At 36.5% G+C, this 18,712-nt stretch overlaps 1 protein-coding gene across 1 annotated transcript in view; it reads right to left on the bottom strand.

Annotated features, from left to right (window-relative positions):
* Nucleotides 1-18,712, bottom strand: part of FOCAD (focadhesin) — a 304,027-nt gene that overhangs the window by 223,744 nt on the left and 61,571 nt on the right. The window contains exon 6 of the mRNA XM_061200467.1: nucleotides 4,911-5,012. Coding sequence (XP_061056450.1) covers nucleotides 4,911-5,012 — 102 coding nt within the window. The remainder of the gene's footprint in view (nucleotides 1-4,910; nucleotides 5,013-18,712) is intronic.

The raw sequence follows: 18,712 nt of genomic DNA, 5'->3' as shown, positions 1-18,712 counted from the left end.
TCTCCCTAATTTCTATCATCCTCTGCCTAATTTCTATCATCTTTCAGTTCTCCCTTTAAAATGACTTCCTGAGGGCCTTCCCTGATACCTAGCCTTGGTCAGATCCCCATTACGTGCTTGCACAGGATAATGACTTTATTGTCATTATTTATTTAATATCTCCATCCCCTGACAGACTATAAGCCAATGAGGGCATGAACCATGGATTTCTGTTTAATGCTGCATCCCAAATAACTGTACACACTAGGCCCTCAAAAAGATGCTCAATCATTAAATTAATCGATTCATTTACACTAAGTTATAGAGTAGATTTACAATTAGCATGCATTGATTAAATATCACAATTTTAATATTTTTCATATTGACTATACATAAGTTATTACTAGATAAGATACAAAGATGAACCAGGCATTATCTAGCCTTAAGAAGCATATAGTCTAACAGGGACAATCAGCTCTGTTTCTGGACTAGAGAATAGAAAGTGAAAACTGCTAAAAGAAAGGTATAAAGTACAGTACTTATTGGAGGAAATGGCATTTGAGTTATGCCTGACAACATAATTTTATAATACTATACATCCCACAGCAATGTGATTTCAAAACACCATTAACATTAATAAAAATTAAAAAGTTACCAAATTGATAAGATTTAATCTATTCATTCATTCATTTATTCGCTTGACAAAATTTCTGAGTTCCTACAGTATACCATTCACTCTTCTATGTGCTAGAAACCAAGCAAGAAACAAAAACAGATGAAATCCATGCTCTGATGGAGCTCACAATCTGGAGGGATTTTTTTTTTTTTTCTCATGAGCACAAACACTTACACAATCCATAAAAAACAAAAAGACTTGTGAGTTCATAATTATGAAACATATGGCTTCATCACACCACCCGCTTTAGGAAACTAAAAAAAGTTTCATAGATTAAGCAAGTAGACAATGTATGTATGGGTTAGAATATGGAGCAGAAAAGAGATTTAAGAAACATTGTTCCTCCATCTCTCTCTAATAATGTACTCCCCAAAGAATAAATACTAGCCAGGTGTCAAAAACATCCATGAATAGCTTATCAGTTTTCTCCTACTTTGAAATGCTGAAGGTGAAAGGCAAGGTTCATACAAAGAAATATATTTCCAAGATGCTGTTAATATTTGACATCAGGAGCATAATGTTGAGCTTTCCTAGGACAATATACTTTTTAAAAATCTCTGTGGCTTAATCTGTCCTGATTTTAGATTTTGCATTTCCTATGTGGTATCTGATGATCTACTATCACTGCAGTGGAGTATGCAATTAACAGGGCTTAAGGAAAAAAGGAAAATAATAAAACAGATAACCTGAAATCCCAAAGTGATTAAGAATGTTTAAAAATGCAACCAACTGTGCATGTATCTACACACAAGGCTTTCATATATGTTCACCAAGGATGGAGAAGCAGTGGGAAAAGACTTGGAATGAAAATCGAAACACTGAGCCTTTGGGCCCAACTCTGCCACTAGCCATGTGACCTTGAGCAAGTCATTTAATGTTGCTCTCCTTAGTTCCCTCATCTGAAAAACTATGTGTTAGACTAGATAATCTTGAAGTATCCAGCCCTAAAGACCCTGACATCATTGTCAATTTACCCAATTCTCGGTTCTATAATGGTGAAGTCTTAACACCACAGGCCTTCTACAAATCAGTGCAGCATTTAACTGGAGAATCATGCCCCCAAAAATCTAGCACGAAGATACACTGCTATTTCAGGACATTTGTTGATACATTCTATTAAAAGTGAACCCATACATTTAGGCTAGCACCTTTCTACTCTACCACCTCCAGCGAGGTTTTTTCCCACATTTGTAATACAGTTTGTAATACAGCTATATTCCTTGTGTGACTTGATAGCTCATTCCTTTTTTCATTCCTGGGATCTTTCATTCCATTTCTGGGATATATATATACATACATACACACACACACACACACACACACACACATATATTTGCATATATTAAAGTTCATTTTTTGTGCTGTAAAATTCTATGGGTATTGATAAATGCATAGTATCATGTATCCACCATTACAATGTCATATGAAATACTTTTACTGCCTTAGAAATCCTCTGTACTTCACCTTTTTAACTCTACCTCCCTCCCCCCAACAAACCCCTAGAAAGCACTAATCTGTTTGCCACTCTATAGTTTTACATTTTCCAGAATGTTATGTAAATGGAATTATACAGCATGTAGACTTTTCAAAAAAAAAAAAAAGTGAACCCAGCTACTCTAATCAACAATTCCTAACACAGAAAGAGTTAGAATACAAGCTATTGTCACAACATTTTGTCTCCTTCCTATAGTTGTGAATCACTATTTATATTCTTATTAAATTACCAAACTTCCTTCATTACCTTCTAAATGACAGTGTAAAAACTAAGTTAACTTACTCTAAAATTAAATCTCAAGAAACTAACAGTCTGCTGAAAATGCAAGCAGTGATCAATTTCATCCTGCAAAGAACCGTCTCATAGTGCAAAAGTAGAAATGAGACAACTGTAATTATTCTTTGCAAATAAATATAAAATAATTTAAAACTTCTAAAAAGCTCTACATAGCATACTCTAACACTCCAGAACTCAAATGATAGGAATAAGTCAATGAAAGCTTATCCATAAATAAACCAAACTCAATTAATAATCTCTTCTCCTTATGACTATCTGGACATACATCATTAGAAGAACTACTTCCAAATTCCAATATAATACTCCTTTGAAATGAAACAACCAAAAAGTAAGTTAATTACTTGCTGACTAACTAAAGCATTGGAAAAGAGAGATATTTGTAAGGATTACCCTAAAAACAAGCTTAATAACAAATATGGCACATCAGCAGCAACATCTTTTATAAAGTATCCCAATCTATTTAACAAGAGAAACTTCATTAAACAAATGTTTATAAATTTGTTATTTTTGTTTTCTGACATGGATGAACAAAGACTTTTTTTAGTAAATATTAATATCTTACCTTTGAAAATGCAGTCCTAGGTGAGGGAAGAGAGGATGATAATAATGTTTATTTTAAGGTATTCATTCAATTGTTACATGGACTTTTATCACTGGCAGATGATTACAAGGTTCCCTATATCTCTTTATAACTTCCTGTAGCAGTATATCCTGCCGGGAAATTCCATCTAAAATTGAAGTTATAGACTCAGAAACAATGTTCTAATACATTGTATGTATAGGACACTCTAAGACCTTCAAGAGCAAGAACGCATGAATGTAGCTAGTGTGGTAAATGTAACTCAGGCATTGGATTACATGGGACAATGGTACCATCCCATCATGACCTTGTGTGACGTACTAAGCATGCAGTGATATTATATTTTAGGAGGCACTCTACAACCCACTGCCTGGGCCCCACCAATCTGTGGGCCTCATGTGTATACATATATAAATTCAACATTTATAAAGCACCCAAAAATGTGCCAGGCATTATTAATATGAAGAATACTGAGACACAGTCCCTGCCCTCAAGAAAGTAAGAAAGTTTCCCAGTTAATGGAGGAGAATAATTATAAGACCATGCAGTAAGTATAATGATGTTAGAAATCACAACTGAAGTTACTAAGGGAGCATGTAGAAGAGACACCTAATTCAGCATGTGGTAAGTAAACACTTCCTAGGAGACACAATACCTAAACAGAGATTTTTTTTTTTTTAGTTTTGTGGCCACACCACACAGCATGTGGGATCTTAATTCCCCGACCAGGAATCAAACCCATGCCCCTTGCAGTGGAAGCGCGGAGTCTTAACCTCTAGACCACCAGGCAAGTCCCTCAACAGAGATTTAAAATAGAAAAATTAATCAAGAAAGGGCTAGGGTATTAGTCAGAAAAGGGCTGGGATGAGATTCAAGAGAGTAAGATAGATACTAATAAGCAAAAGCACAGAAGCGAGGAAACAGCACTGTTTCCTGTGTGGAACCAAAGCAAGTCGGTGTATTGTTGAAATACATAATTCATAAATTATGAGATAAAGATAGGAGAAAATAAAATTGGTGAAACAGATCATACACAGAGCCTAGCATGACATAATAGATTTCGTCCTGTAGCCCAGGGATTTTCCAACTATTTCAGAGACCAAACTATTGTTTTCCAATAGAAAGCTTCCATAAGATATCAACACGTAAAAAAATAGTCTATAAGAAAAAGAGCTGAAGGGGTGCAAGGGTGTTTCCATGCTTAGCCTATACATTGTAAGTGCAGTTTGAAAATCACAGCTGCAGCAACTTAAGAAAGGGAGTGTGATGCAATAAGATCTGCTCTCTTGATGCGTCACCCTGATGGATGCTTAGAGAATGGCCTTGAGCAGGACGAGATCGGAGGCAGAGATGCCAGTTAGGAATAGGTGGCAATAGCCACAGTAAGAGATGACCGCCTGAGCCAGTGCCATAGTAATAAGGATGTGAGAAAGCTTTGAGGACCATCAGAAGGCAGAAGGCCTTGGTGAAGCTAAACTAACTGCACATATGGCAGCTATCTGGTCCCAGTTGGCAGGACTGCTTAATCCCAACTGGCACTGGTTTCTAATGGAGAGATTAACTCACTAATCAATTTCCAGAGGGAAGAACCTGTCTTCCATATGTACCATGTAGTAGTTTACCAAATATTTCCAATCAACTTTCCCAACTAACCAATGCTTAGCTTATTTAATAATAGCTTTTCTCATAGTCAATATTTCAACAATCAGTAAATCTGGTAGGATTTTTTTCTCTTACTCTTAAAAAGAAAATAGAAAACTATATCCTGCTCTAAGACATTTCTTTACTTCAGGAGAAAACATTACAGTCAAAGCAGCTTAAAAGAAAAACTCTAAAATTAGCATATACTATTCATCTCCCTCATTTATTTTATTTTACATTACCTTTCAGGGCATTGCTGGAAAAAAGTTGTCAGCTGTTGCAAAAGTACTGGCCAGCAATCAGGTCTGTGTTCAAGCACAGTGATCAAAGGCTGAGGATGGTTTCTGAAAAACAGAAAGTCACGTTGGAAGCTGTCATTTCAGGACTACACCTTCTTAATATCCAAATATAGCTACAAAAAAGCCACTACCATCTAGATTCAAAATTGTCACAAAACTATCATTTGCTGCATTTGTTGCAGTGTTGGCTCATTAGAACTATTTTTTTCCTATATCTAATTCTTTTCCAGAAAAGAAAATAAACCTGGGTCTTAGAGACCCAAATTTGACAGTAGACTCTGCCATTTAATAGCTCTATGACTTTGACCAAGCTTCTCAATCCAGTAGCTCTTTCATATCCATCCCCTGGTTTCCTGCATTCTTGGAAATCACTGGCCACCTCCTCCTCTTGCTGATCTCTTTCCAAACCTGGAAGGTTCCATTTCCTCTAACACTGCCCCAACCTATAAGCACTATCTCTCCGTCTCTGTTCCCACTTACCCCCATTTTTCTCAGTATATGGTTCTGTGTTTCCCCAGTATACTTAAGGTGAGAAAAAAGAAAATATTTCTCCCATATCAAATAACAAACTCTGCAAATTATAAATCCTTGAAATTTCTGTTGAACAAGGACAAATCTTTTATCTGGGATACATCGATTAAGATACCTAAAAGACTATATAAAATAAAAGATGTGAAATGTGAAGGATCCTCATATAATGGGGTTTTAAAAAAAAAGGAAAAAAGCACAAACAAATTATTTTAAATAGTTCAAAAAGTCTACTAGAAATTGTAAATTCATTAGCTTTTTAAACTATGAAGTACTAAACAAAGTTTTGATGTGGCTTTTTTATTGTTAGTTTCAGGTGTATAGCAAACTGATTCGGTTATACATATATACATATGTATATATCTATACTCTTTTTTCCGATTTTTTTCCATTATAGGTTATTACAAGATACTGAATATAGTTTCCTGTGCTATACAGTAAATCCTTGTTATTTACTTCTTTTATATATAGTAGTGTGCATCTATTAATCCCATACTCTCAATTTATCCCTCCCCTCTCCCTTCCCCTTTGATAACCATAAGTTTGTTTTCTACGTCTGTGAGTCTGTTTCTGTTTTGTAAATAAGTTCATTCGTACTATTTTTTATTTTTTTTAAGATTTTTTTGATGTGGACCATTTTTAAAGTCTTTATTGAATTTGTTACAATTTTGCTTCTGTTTTATGTTTTGGTTTTTTGGATGCGAGGCATGTGGGATCTTAGCTCCCCGACCAGGGATCAAACCCACACCCTTTGCTTTGGAAGGTGAAGTCTTAACCACTGGACCGATGGGAAGTCCCCGTACTGTTTTTTAGATTCCACATATAAGTGATGTCATAGAATATTTGTCTTTCTCTGTCTGACTTACTTCACTTATATGAACATCTCTAGGTCCATCCATGTTGCTGCAAATGGCATTATTTCATTTTTTTTAATTTATTTTTTTAACTTTTAATTTTATTTTGTAGTTGATTAACAATGTTGTGTTAGTTCAGGTGTACAGCAAAGTGATTCAGTTATACATATACGTGTATCTATTCTTTTTCAAATTTTTTTAAAAATTAAAAATGCTATTTGAAAAAAAAATTCAAAGCATATAGATGCATCTATCTTTTTTACATAAAAAGAATCATATGCATAATACTTTTCTTTAATCTTAATTTTTAACCCAATAATATAGCACTAGCAATGTTTAAAAAAAGAAAAAGATCAGTCACACCCAAATGATTTTTTAAAACAGCCTTCTTGGTGGTTCTCAAAATGGGATCGCCTTACCAGCAATATCAGCATCACCTGGGAACTTGTTAGAAATGAAAATAAATTCTCAGGCCTCAGCCAGACCTAATAAATAGCTCTCCAGACAATACTGATGCACTGCTATAAAGCAGTGGTGCTCAACCTTGGTTGCAAGTTTGATTCATCTGTGGAGCTCTTTTTAAAATACAAATGCCCAGGCTTCAATTATACTGGGGTTGCTAGGAGTGGAGCCCATGCATTAGTAATTTTTAAAAACTCTTCCAGCAATTCCAATGTGTTGCCAGATTGAAAACCGGTACAAGTGAAAAACCACAGAAGAGGGAGGTTAGGAGTTGGGAAGTTTTCTGATTTTTCTCTCTCTTAAACAGAAAAGTATGGCAGATCCATCACACTGAAACCCTCATGTTAAACACCTCTCTGACACTACTACACAGTTTCTGGGTATTATAACACCATCTCTCTATTTTCTCCTCAACCTCACCTAATCTATTAGACACTAACTTCACATGCTGGCAGCCTCCTGTTGCTTAAAGCACAGGCTATTTCTGACTGATCAGATTACTGCCATTGCTAAGGGATCGCTCCAAGCAACTTTTTATGCCAAAACTCAAAGATCCTATCAAAATCACATTTCCAAATTCCAAACTCTTTGGCAGTTAAACCTATCTAGAATTTGCTTCTGCTCTAGTTGCTACAGATATGAAGACACAAATATTACAAATCCTTAAAGCCTCTCAGGTATGTCACATCAGCCAAACTTCTTAGATTACAAATTCAGTAGGTCATGTTCAAGTAAACATGAATAAAAAGGAAAGAACAGCAACTGCAATTATTTTAGCTATGGGTTTTCCTTCTGACAAGCACCATATTGAAATGAGGAGCATCAGATATGACCATCTATTAATCCTCCATCTAATGGTGGCATTTATGACTATTTAAGAAGAAAATCCAACAAGTTGTCACATAGTTTTTGTGTGATCATAAAGCACTTAAGTGCTTTGCAATACTCTTCCCTTATAAGTCACCCCCTAACTCTTCCCACCCCTCAAATTCCCACCCCCAAAAACTGTCAAGAATCTATCTCCTGTTTAAAAACTGTTAAGAATCTATCTCCTTTTAAAAACAGTCTTGTCCAGATTAAATCAGATCAACAGAGGTAAGAGATAGTAATTTTAAAGTAGGATTAGGAATGATGCATATATAGCAAACAACTCTGTTATAATTTAGCTTCTACCTCACTGGAATTGTGGGACCCACTCTGCTTTGTTGCATGAAGTTGAAGGCCCGCTTTGCTAGCACTGGGGTTCAGCAAATTCTATTTAGTATCTCAGACTTAAAACTCTAAAGATGAGATTAAGAAGAATATAAAATAGGGATTTATCCAGATTAATTACTGACTTAGACATCTGGATAATTAACTTTTCCAGAGAATTGATTATGTCAGATCCAAGTGGAAATACTGTAGGAATAATACACAATATTGATTCCGAGAAGTTAAAAACCTCGAGGGAGAAAGGAAGTCCAAATTAAAAACGTTGAATATTACTACTGATTAACATTGATTACCAATATTATACTATTTCAACTGAGTACAACTAACCTAAAATCAATTATAATTGCCAAAATTTTGTCTTAATACTTTGAGCAAAGAATGAATTTGAAGCAAAGAGCTAAATTCTCCCTTGTGAATCATCAAATTGGTATGTGAATACACATATAAAATAATATGTAAAGCCTTATGCTTTATAGAACGGACACAGTTTTTAATTCAATATACTTTATCGTGCAACTGCCATACATGAGGGGTTCTCAATCTTGGCACTACTGACATTTGGAATCAGATAATTCTTTGTTGTGGGCATTGTTCAATGCACTATAGGATGTTTAAGAGCATTCCTGACCTCTACCCACTAGATGCTAATAACATTCAACCTAGGCACATGACAATCGAAAATGTCTCCAGACATTACCAAGTGTCCCCTGGGGCCACAGTTGTCCCTGGTTAAGAACCACTGCACTAGGTAAAATGGCAAGCACTATGAGGCACAAAATTCACTAAAACATGGTACTAGCCCTGAGTTATTCAAAAAGACTATTATCCCACCTTCATCCTTCTTTATACTGAACCAAAAGCAATCAATCGATCATGCTGGATCCAATCGATCCAAAACTTTTGATTGCTTTTGGTTCAGTATAAACCATTCCAACCATTCCAATCGATCCAAAAGTTTCCAATCAATCGATCATGGCATTTAGATCCAGCTCAAAATTTGAAGATTCTTACGGAAATATAATCATCAAATATTAACATTAGATGCACAAGAGTAACGGTAGAGTAGAAACTAGAAGACTTAAAATGGAAAACAAATGTAAAATTATTCCTTTGCAAAACATAGAAGCATGTTCCAAAATAAACAAACAGCATTAAATATTATGCATGCTAATTTGGTATGATAGAAAATAGAGTTATTTTCCATTTAAAATATTATAACTAGAGCATTTAAAATGTCATAAGGAAAGCAATTATACTCCAATGAAGATGTTAAAAAAAAAATGTCATAAGGCTAAGTATAGTTCACTCCTGAAATATTCAAGGATTGATTCTTAAATTAATGGATTATTCAAGATTTTTCTTTTCTTTCTTCTCACTCACTGCTTGTTAGCCACTTCTTTCAAGTACCTCACTTCTTTCAAGTACCTCCAACTGAGAAAGGTCAAGGTAAATGGAAGAATCCACAATTTAAAGTAAATTTTGCTCTTCATTAGAAGGACTGTTGATCAAAAAAAGAAATAATGTGGTACAAAAGAACACCAAAACAAAACCTGGGTTATGCCTTAAAATGTCAATTATACCCAAACCCGGTATTCAAGGCATAAAGAGTAAGTTGCCTAAAACACTTTATTCAAAGTGATAGATGGGTTGAATGTACAATCAACCTGATCACTTGTAAAGCAAACAGTGACAGACAATAAGGTCTACAATTATGAAAAACAAACACAAATGTGGGACACTGAAATCATTATTATTATTTATATAAGCAGGGCCTACATAGCGTCATCCAAATCATTCACTGTTACGTTGCCACAACCATGTCTCAGAAGAAAAACTAGAAGTGGAGAGGTGACGTGAAATAGTGGAGGGAAAACATTGAATTAAAAGAGTCAAGAGTTCCAAATTCACATTCTGTCTCTGCAACAAACTGTGTAATCTCAAGCAAGAGAATTAACCTGTCTTGGGCAAAGTTTCTTCATCTGTAAAATGAGGAAATCAGACTAAGTACCTTCCAGTGCTAAAGTTATAGAACCCAAGTCACCCATTAAAGCCCTAATCTTCGTACTGCTCGGGACCAGAGGTGGAACCAAATCCTGTAAAGGCAGAAACCAATAAAGATGGCTCTCAACTATTAATAATTCTAGGCCAAGCTTAAACGGCTTTAAGGCCAACGTCCAATAAAATCTAAGGCCTCAAAACAGAGGTCTCCTATTTTTATCTCAAAGAAATAAAGCATCCTATATTTTTTATTTGAGAGAGAAATGCAGTGCTATATCCAGAATAAGCCCACAGAAAATTTTAAATCAAGATTTCCTAACTCTTGAGACATCCAGTAGATTCTGTTTTCTTCTTAAAAGAGAATAACATTGTTTCTAAAATTGAAATCAATACAAACCAGGCAATCAGGTCACCCTTCATTGGCCTCTAGTGCCTCTAATTTCTCCTTCACTGTGTGGTTATTATTATTGTTGCTGTTGTTGTTATTATTGTTGTTTCGCTGCCCTAGATGAGCCAATTTGTTGTATGTTCTTTGGCACTTTCCCATTTCATGATTTGTAAATGCTTTAACTGCCATTTTAAGTAAAGCATTTAATACAGTAACTAGCACACAGAATATTCCATAAATGGGGTACTATTATGATTATCATGTAGGTAAATTTTTTTCTTAAACTAGAGCATAAGCAGCTTGAAAGCTGGGTGTCTATCTTCTTACTCTTAGGATTCCCTTTCAGTGCCAAACGCACATCTAAAATAAATGTAACAAACACACACTTGCCCCAAAGCACCTTTTTAAACTCTTTGAATGGATCATGAAAAACCAACATCACAACCCCTCTAAGTACATTGTTTCAAAGTCCACATTGTTCGGAGAAAAAAAGCACAGAGGAAGCATGCAGAGTTGGTACCTAATACTTCAGGGCTCCCTGCCCTTTAATAACATTGTCAACAACACAGAGTAGTACATGCATCTTAGCAGAATGGAGCAGGGGGAGGGAGTAAATGATAAATTCGTGGTTCCACTAGACTAGCACAGAGACAAAGATAAAATAAGGTAGGTAACTAGATTCACCTTTCCAAGTATAAATACATCAATCTTAATAGAAAAGAGGGAGCAAAAAAAAAAAATTAGTCTTGTAGTAGGCAAAAAGCAAAAGTTATTTGTAACCTTTAGGTCACCTCAACCTTTCTGCTACATCTCTGAATGTAGGAAAGCTATGATTTGATTTACATCTTAAATTCAGCGATAGACACAGATTGCCTTTTCTGTGTGAGGAAACAATGCCTGCAGTCACCATGCATTTTCATGTATGCAGCTGTGACCCTGGCGCTTTCAGAAGCATCGCATAGCACTTACTACATCAAATATGCATTTTAAAAGCATTTCTCTACCTGCTCTGAATTTTGATTTGAAAGAGCTGGTTAGAAGCCAAAGTGGGATTAAAAAAAAAAAAGCTCTGCAGATTTTAAGATAAAAAATGCATAATAGGGACTTCCCTGGTGGCTCAGTGGTTAAGAATCCACCTGCCAATGCAGGGGACAAGGGTTCGATCCCTGGTCCGGGAAGATCCCACATGCCTCGGAGCAACTAAGCCCATGTGCCACAACTACTGAGCCTGCGCTCTAGAGCCCATGAGCCACAACTACTGGGCCCGTGCACCGCAGCGGCTGAAGCCCGCGCCCCTAGAGCCTGTGCTCCGCAACAGGAGAGGCCACCGCAGTGAGAGGCCCGCTCACTGCAGCGAGGAGTGGCCCTCGCTCGCCACAATTGGAGAAAGCCTATGCGCAGCAACGAAGACCCAACTCAGCCAAAAAAAAAAAAAAAAAATGCATAATAAAAATTGTTAAGATTCCACAATGAATATTACTATAAAAAAGAAAAACTAAACAATAATTGTGAATCATTATCTATCCTATAGAGTCTTAAGACAATGCATTTCATCCTTTCCAGAAAAAGAAGACTTGGAGCAAAAATTATTTCAATTTTGACATTTTTGACTAATTTTCTTTTTTCTTTAGGTCTATAATGCAGATAGGGAAAAGATAAGATCTCTTTGAAAAGAGACTTCATATCACAATGGTTCTGCCCTCACAATGAACCTTTCCCAGGATCCCTATTTTGAGAGGCAGGGTTTTAATGCAAAGGTGTCTGCCAATGTCAGAAGTCTGGAACTATTTTAGGTACAAGGTGATGGCTGGGGGGCAACACACAGATATGGAGGGGTCCAAAACGTCTATTACTAAGTTACATCCCTGATTGCGGGGGGGGCGGGGGGGGGGGCGGGCGGGAAACTAGAGATAAGATAAATAGGCTAAGGCAAAAATTACAACATTTTATGCTCTTCAAGACATTTATCAGCAAATTACCATACCAATTTTCAAATTAAGCATGCACAATTAGAAGAACTTATAAAATATTTTCTAGTGGCAATTGCTAACTGGAAGATTGTATAATATGTATAGATTATTATTTAGGTCTGATTTTAAATCCCAAGTGTAAACTCCAGGTGATTGGAACCATAAACTGTGAACAAAGACTTCACTGGGTGGGAAAGAGGAGAGAAAAGACGAAGTGAAAACAGAAGCAAAACATGCAGTGCCACAGAAAGAATCAAACTGCAAAAAGGCAGATGGGGGACTTCCCTGGCAGCCCAGTGGTTAAGACTCTACACTTCTACTTCTGGGGGCTCGGGTTCAATCCCTGGTTGGGGAACTAAGGTCCCACATGCCGAAAAATAAAAAAGACGGATGGCCCTTGGAACGTATTACTGGCTATGCTTCCCTGATTACTGCCCTAGCTTCTTTCTTATCCTCAACTCTACTGAGCTTTCTCAGGGACAGATCTGACACTGATACCCCCTTCTTTCCCACCTTCTTTTTCCTAATTTCTGTAAAAAATTTTCATTTATCCATTAAAGCAAGAATTCACAAGCCCTCTGAAATTATATGCAAAATTTTGAGTACATGTACATGTGTACATTTTCTAGGGGAAGGTACAAAACTTCTATGAGATTCTCAAAGAAGGTCCTGACCTCCCCTACAAAAAAGGGTAAGTGCTAGTAAATTAAAGCTAAGTATACCTAAGGTAATTACTGCAATTCAGCCTTGTTAAACTCCTGCTTATGCTTCTATTTCCCAAAAAAAGTTAAATATGATGTGCCTAGAAATGGTGGCTCCCCAACTACTGAAGTTTTTGTAACTTCAGCAAAATAAAACATATTAATGCATTCTAATGGTTCCAAACCCTATGGCAGCTTGACTGTAAAGTACAGACAATTTAATAATGGTGTCATGCTTCCTTTATGCTAAATAAAACCAAACATCTACACCTCAGGAGATCCCTTTAGATAATATATTCAACTGTTGAAATAATCAGCTCCCCAAAAAGCAAAATGCTTATTTTGACAACAGAAACATATGACAATAGCTGATGGTCAAAAAAAATCAAAAAAACACTTGATTTTTTTTCAAGTGTTACAGGATTCTAAGCAATCTCGTTAAGAAACAATAAACGCAATAAGGAAATTTGCATAGAAATGAAAAACAATAACAACTACTCTTAATTATAGACTAGGAGGTTTATTTTCAGGAACTTACGAAAAGTAGTTTACCTCCAGAAATAAATGTAAAAGGGAAAAACACTGAAAATTCATTGGACTTGGTAAGTATACAAAAATATTACAGAATAAATAAAATGTGATATATCCATGCAGTGAAATATTATTCAGCCATAAAAGGAATGAAGTACTAAATCATGCTACAATGTAGATGAACCTTAAAAGCATTATGCTATGTGGAAGAAGCCAGACATAAAAGGCCACATATTGTATGATTTTATTTATATGAAATGTCCAGAAGAGGCAAATCCACAGATAGAAAAGTAAGCAGTGTTTTATATCTATAGTAGGAGGTATTAGAGAAAGACTGCTAATAGGTATGGGGCTTCTTTTGGGGGTGATAAAAATGTTCTGGAATTACATAGTGGTATAGTTGAACAACTTTGTGAGTATAATAAAAACCACTGACTTGTACACTTTAAAAGGGTGAATTTTATGGTATACAAATTATATCTCAATCAAAAAGGCATTAAAAAATATTCCAAACTTAACTCAGCCATATACTATTTTAAATTTAATTAACCTCTTTCGATTTTAGAAAAATTCATATGTATCATGTGAAGTATACTGCCAATATAAATCATCATAATAACTTGGATTTCCCTTACAAAGAAAATAAGTTCAAATCAGAATCTCATTTACTACCTCAATATCCATGGTTGATATCTTAATTGTGCCCATTTTAAAGATGCAAATGTAGGAGGAAAGAAAGTTAACTGTCTTTGTCTAATGTCACTATGAAATAATATAACGTTGTTCAGTGTTTTAACCATTTGTCCAGTGATTTCCAAACCTATTTCCACCTCAGAATCTCTTGAGACTTTTTAAAAATGCATGGATTCTACGTACCCACACTGGCTCCCACCCAAGCTTTCTAAATCAGAATCTATAGAGGTGGGGCTTCAGAATCTATAGATTAAGTGAATTCCCAGGGATTCCTACCATGTCCACATCTAAAGCATATCTATATCTCCACTGCCACTAGTAAATCTGAAGGGAGTGGTAGAGTTGGGAAATCACCATTTTGAAATTATCACAGTGAAAATTAATGGGGGGTGGGCAGCTGTGAGTTTAACAAGGAACAGGATATTTGCATGGTCTCGTAGCATCTTCCCCATAGACTGCTTATTAGTTACAAGAAGAAGATGATAACTATACAGTAGAGAAACCAGACATCACCTTGATGGGATAATCAAAATTAAAATCACCAGTGAGGGGCAAGATGGACATCAGTGTCTCCAGATATGATATCCTGAGAAAGACATTGCATCACTTTTATAGTATTCAAAAATGTCAATGTTATAAAAGAAAAGGATGAGAAATTTTCCAAATAGTTCCAAATTTTAAAAGACTAAAAAGATACGACAATTAAATGTAATATATGATCCTAAACTAGAGCCCATACGCTAAAAATAAAAAGGAAAAAGGTATGAAAGGACATTATTAAAACAAATGGCAAAACTGGAATATGGACCATAGATAAAAGTATTATATCAATGTTAAATTTTCTTGATTTGATAACTGTACTCTGGTTATATATGAGAATATCCTTGTTCTTAGAAAGCATACCCTACTGAATATATGTAATCTACTCTCAAATATTTTTTTAATTACATAGAGAGACGGATAATGCAAATGTGGCAAAGGGTAAAAACATTGATGAATCTGGGTAAATGGCATATGGAAATTTTTTGTACTATTCTTGCACCTTTTCTGGAACTTTAAAATTCTTTCAAAATAAGTTTAAAAATAAAACCTTCAGTGACTTCCCACTACTCTTTTTTTTTTAAATAAATTTATTTATTTATTTATTTATTTTTGGCTGCGTGGGGTCTTCGTTGCTGCACGCGGGTTTTCCCTAGTTGCGTCGAGTGGGGGCTACTCTTCGTTGCGGTGCACGGGCTTCTCATTGCAGTGGCTTCTCTTGTTGCAGAGCATGGGCTCTAGGCACGCGGGCTTCAGTAGTTGTGGTGCACAGGCTCAGTAGTTGTGGCGCACGGGCTTAGTGGCTCCAAGGCATGTGGAATCTTCCCAGACCAGGGATCGAACCTGTGTCCCCTGCATTGGCAGGCAGGTTCTTAACCAATGCGCCACCAGGGAAGTCCCCCCACTACTCTTTAAAGAAAGCCCAAAGTCTTTGCCATGGTCTTGCATCTTCTAGGCCATGCCCATCTCCCCTGGGCCTCTGTCTTGGCCTCTCCATCCCTTGAACACTAAGCTCCAGGCACCCGGCCTCCTGTTAGTTCTCCTGGGGCACCAGGCTCTCTCACACAGCAGCAGCTAGGCACATGCTTTTCCCCAGATGTAGAAATGCTCTTCCTGCACTCTTCGCACAAGTGACTCCATCTCACACACCAAAATGGGTATAAGAGAAAATGCAAAAAGGGCTTCATGCTGAGAAGAAGCTAGTTATCAAAATTAAAACTGGAGCTATATTTTGACATCCACAACTACAAACTGGTCTTAGTGCACTTTGTGTCAGTATTTACCTTGGGACTTTCTCTCCTTTCTGTTTGATGGCCCTAAGGAATGAATGTATTTGCCTTAAGAGATAAGTGAAAAAAAAACCCAAAACGGTATGAATCACAAAGTACCTCAGCCTTTCGGACACACATCTTTAAGTTCTTAAAACTAACTCTCCATCTAAATAAACTCATAACACTGCACAAACAGATGCACAAATACACATAGAGCACATAACTTTCATCTACTCAGGGTATCACCATCCATCACTATTGGCCTTATCACCCATTTCAGAGCACACCATCTGCCAAAAACATTTAATAGTCCCTTATTTCAGAAAGTACAGATTGATGGTGATCAGACCAACCCTTTCCACAAATAAGATTCTCAACATTTGATATTTGTACATGTCAGCCACTGTCTGGCACATCAGAATGATGCACAAATTTTGGAACAAGCAGTTACTGCTCATGAATTCACAGCTATTTCCTCACTTCAGCTGAGGGAAGAGAGATCTTAAAAAGATTGCCATAATATGAATATGCAGAGGAAAAATTAAAAGCAAAAGTACATGATAAAATATTAAGGGAAAAAAATGGCATATTACCGAGAAAATGAGCCTCTAATAATTTATGAATCATAAAAATTTAGTTTCGTCATTTTTGCTTGCAACCAAAATACCAGGCAAATGTTGGTTCTCTGCTGCATTTCCCATATGGTCAATGTTAGAGAATGTTGAAATAACTTAAACATAGTGTGTTATTAAAAAGTGGAGTTCAAACTAACCAAAAGAAAATTCAGACCAAACAAAAAGGGCAGGGGAAAAATAAGCCTGAAGTAAAGGATATCTTACTAGTCGCTTTTTTTTTTTTTTTTAACTGATTAGTATAAAAATTGTTCACAGGGAGGGAATGTAAATTGATACAGCCACTATGGAGAACAGTATGGAGGTTCCTTAAAAAATGAAAAATAGAACTACCATACAACCCAGCAATCCCACTACTGGACATATACCCTGAGAAAACCATAATTCAAAAAGAGTCATATACCACAATGTTCATTGCAGCTCTATCTACAATAGCCAGGACATGGAAGCAACCTAAGTGTCCATCGACAGATGAATGGATAAAGATGTGGCACGTATATACAATGGAATATTACTCAGCCATAAAAAGAAACAAAATTGAGTTATTTGTAGTGAGTTGAATGGACCTAGAGACTGTCATACAGAGTGAAGTAAGTCAGAAAGAAAAACAAATACCGTATGCTAACACATATATATGGAATCTAAAAAAAAAAATGGTTCTGAAGAACCTAGGGGCAGGACAGGAATAAAGACGCAGACATAGAGAATGGACTTGAGGACACGGGGAGGGGAAAGGGTAAGCTGGGACGAAGTGAGAGAGTGGCATGGACTTATATATACTACCAAATGTAAAATAAATAGCTAGTGGGAAGCAGCCGCATAGCACAGGGAGATCAGCTCGGTGCTTTGCGACCACCTAGAGGGGTGGGATAGAGAGGGTGGGAGGGAGACGCAAGAGGGAGGAGATATGGGGATATATGTATATGTATAGCTGATTCACTTTGTTATAAAGCAGAAACTAACACACCATTGTAAAGCAATTATACTCCAATAAAAATGTTAAAAAAAAAAATCGTTCACAGGTAAAAAATGGCTTTTAAAGTTTTTGAAAACAGTTAAATGCCTAAACCAGAGGTCACAAACTGTTGCCCTTGGATTGCATCCTGTGAGCAAACGTGTTCGGTCTGCCTACCCTGTATTTTCAAAAATTGGAATTGCTTTCCAACATTTATTAGTGAGGATATTTCATCTAAAATGTTATTAATATTGAAAGATCTGAAGGTCTGGCAACAATGAAGCCCCACTGCCTCACTGCAACAATTGGCCAGTAGTTCTCAGTTGAACCAGCACACTGGAAACCATCTAGGAAGCTTTGAAAAATTACCAATGCTTGAGGCTGACCCCTACTCATTCTAGGGAGAGCCCAGGCAACTAATACATTTAAAAGTTCCTCAGAGGGCTCTAACGGTGCAACCAGAATTGAGAATCCTGGGCCTAGAGTTTTACACTTGACATATGCTCTTTGTTTAATCACAGCAGTCAAATGTGCTTCACTGTTCTTCCAGTTTACCCCCATCCTAAAAGGCACTGGGAATTGAAACTCCATTTAAATATCCCCATTTAATCTTGTTTAAGCCACTGAACTATAGAACGGTCCAGTGACGCAAAATGAACTTTATTGGCTACACACACTCTAATCTGATGTATCTCAAAGCACGGTGGGTAGATCACTTCTGTATCCAAATCCTTGTTAAAGTGCATGTTCCAGACACATATATGAAAAACTCCGAGCAAGAACTCCTTATGCACTGTAACACTAAAAACCATCCTTGGTTTGTAGAAGGGTGCTGAGGGCTGTCTTCCCCTCCTGTTCCTACCAGCATCTACTGTCTGACCATGCAGAACACTAACTTGTTGGGGTCATGGAATTACTCATTGAACAGAGAGCAGTGAGGTTGAAATCTCACTTGCGTCCACACTTGGCTTGCTCTCATTGGATCGCTTTTCCATTAGAATTGCTGTTTG

The sequence above is a fragment of the Eubalaena glacialis genome, chromosome 9, assembly GCF_028564815.1.
Source record: "Eubalaena glacialis isolate mEubGla1 chromosome 9, mEubGla1.1.hap2.+ XY, whole genome shotgun sequence".
Taxonomy (NCBI): Eukaryota; Metazoa; Chordata; class Mammalia; order Artiodactyla; family Balaenidae; genus Eubalaena; species Eubalaena glacialis.
Note: the sequence above shows the minus strand (reverse complement) of the source record. Positions and strands in the feature narration are given on the sequence as shown.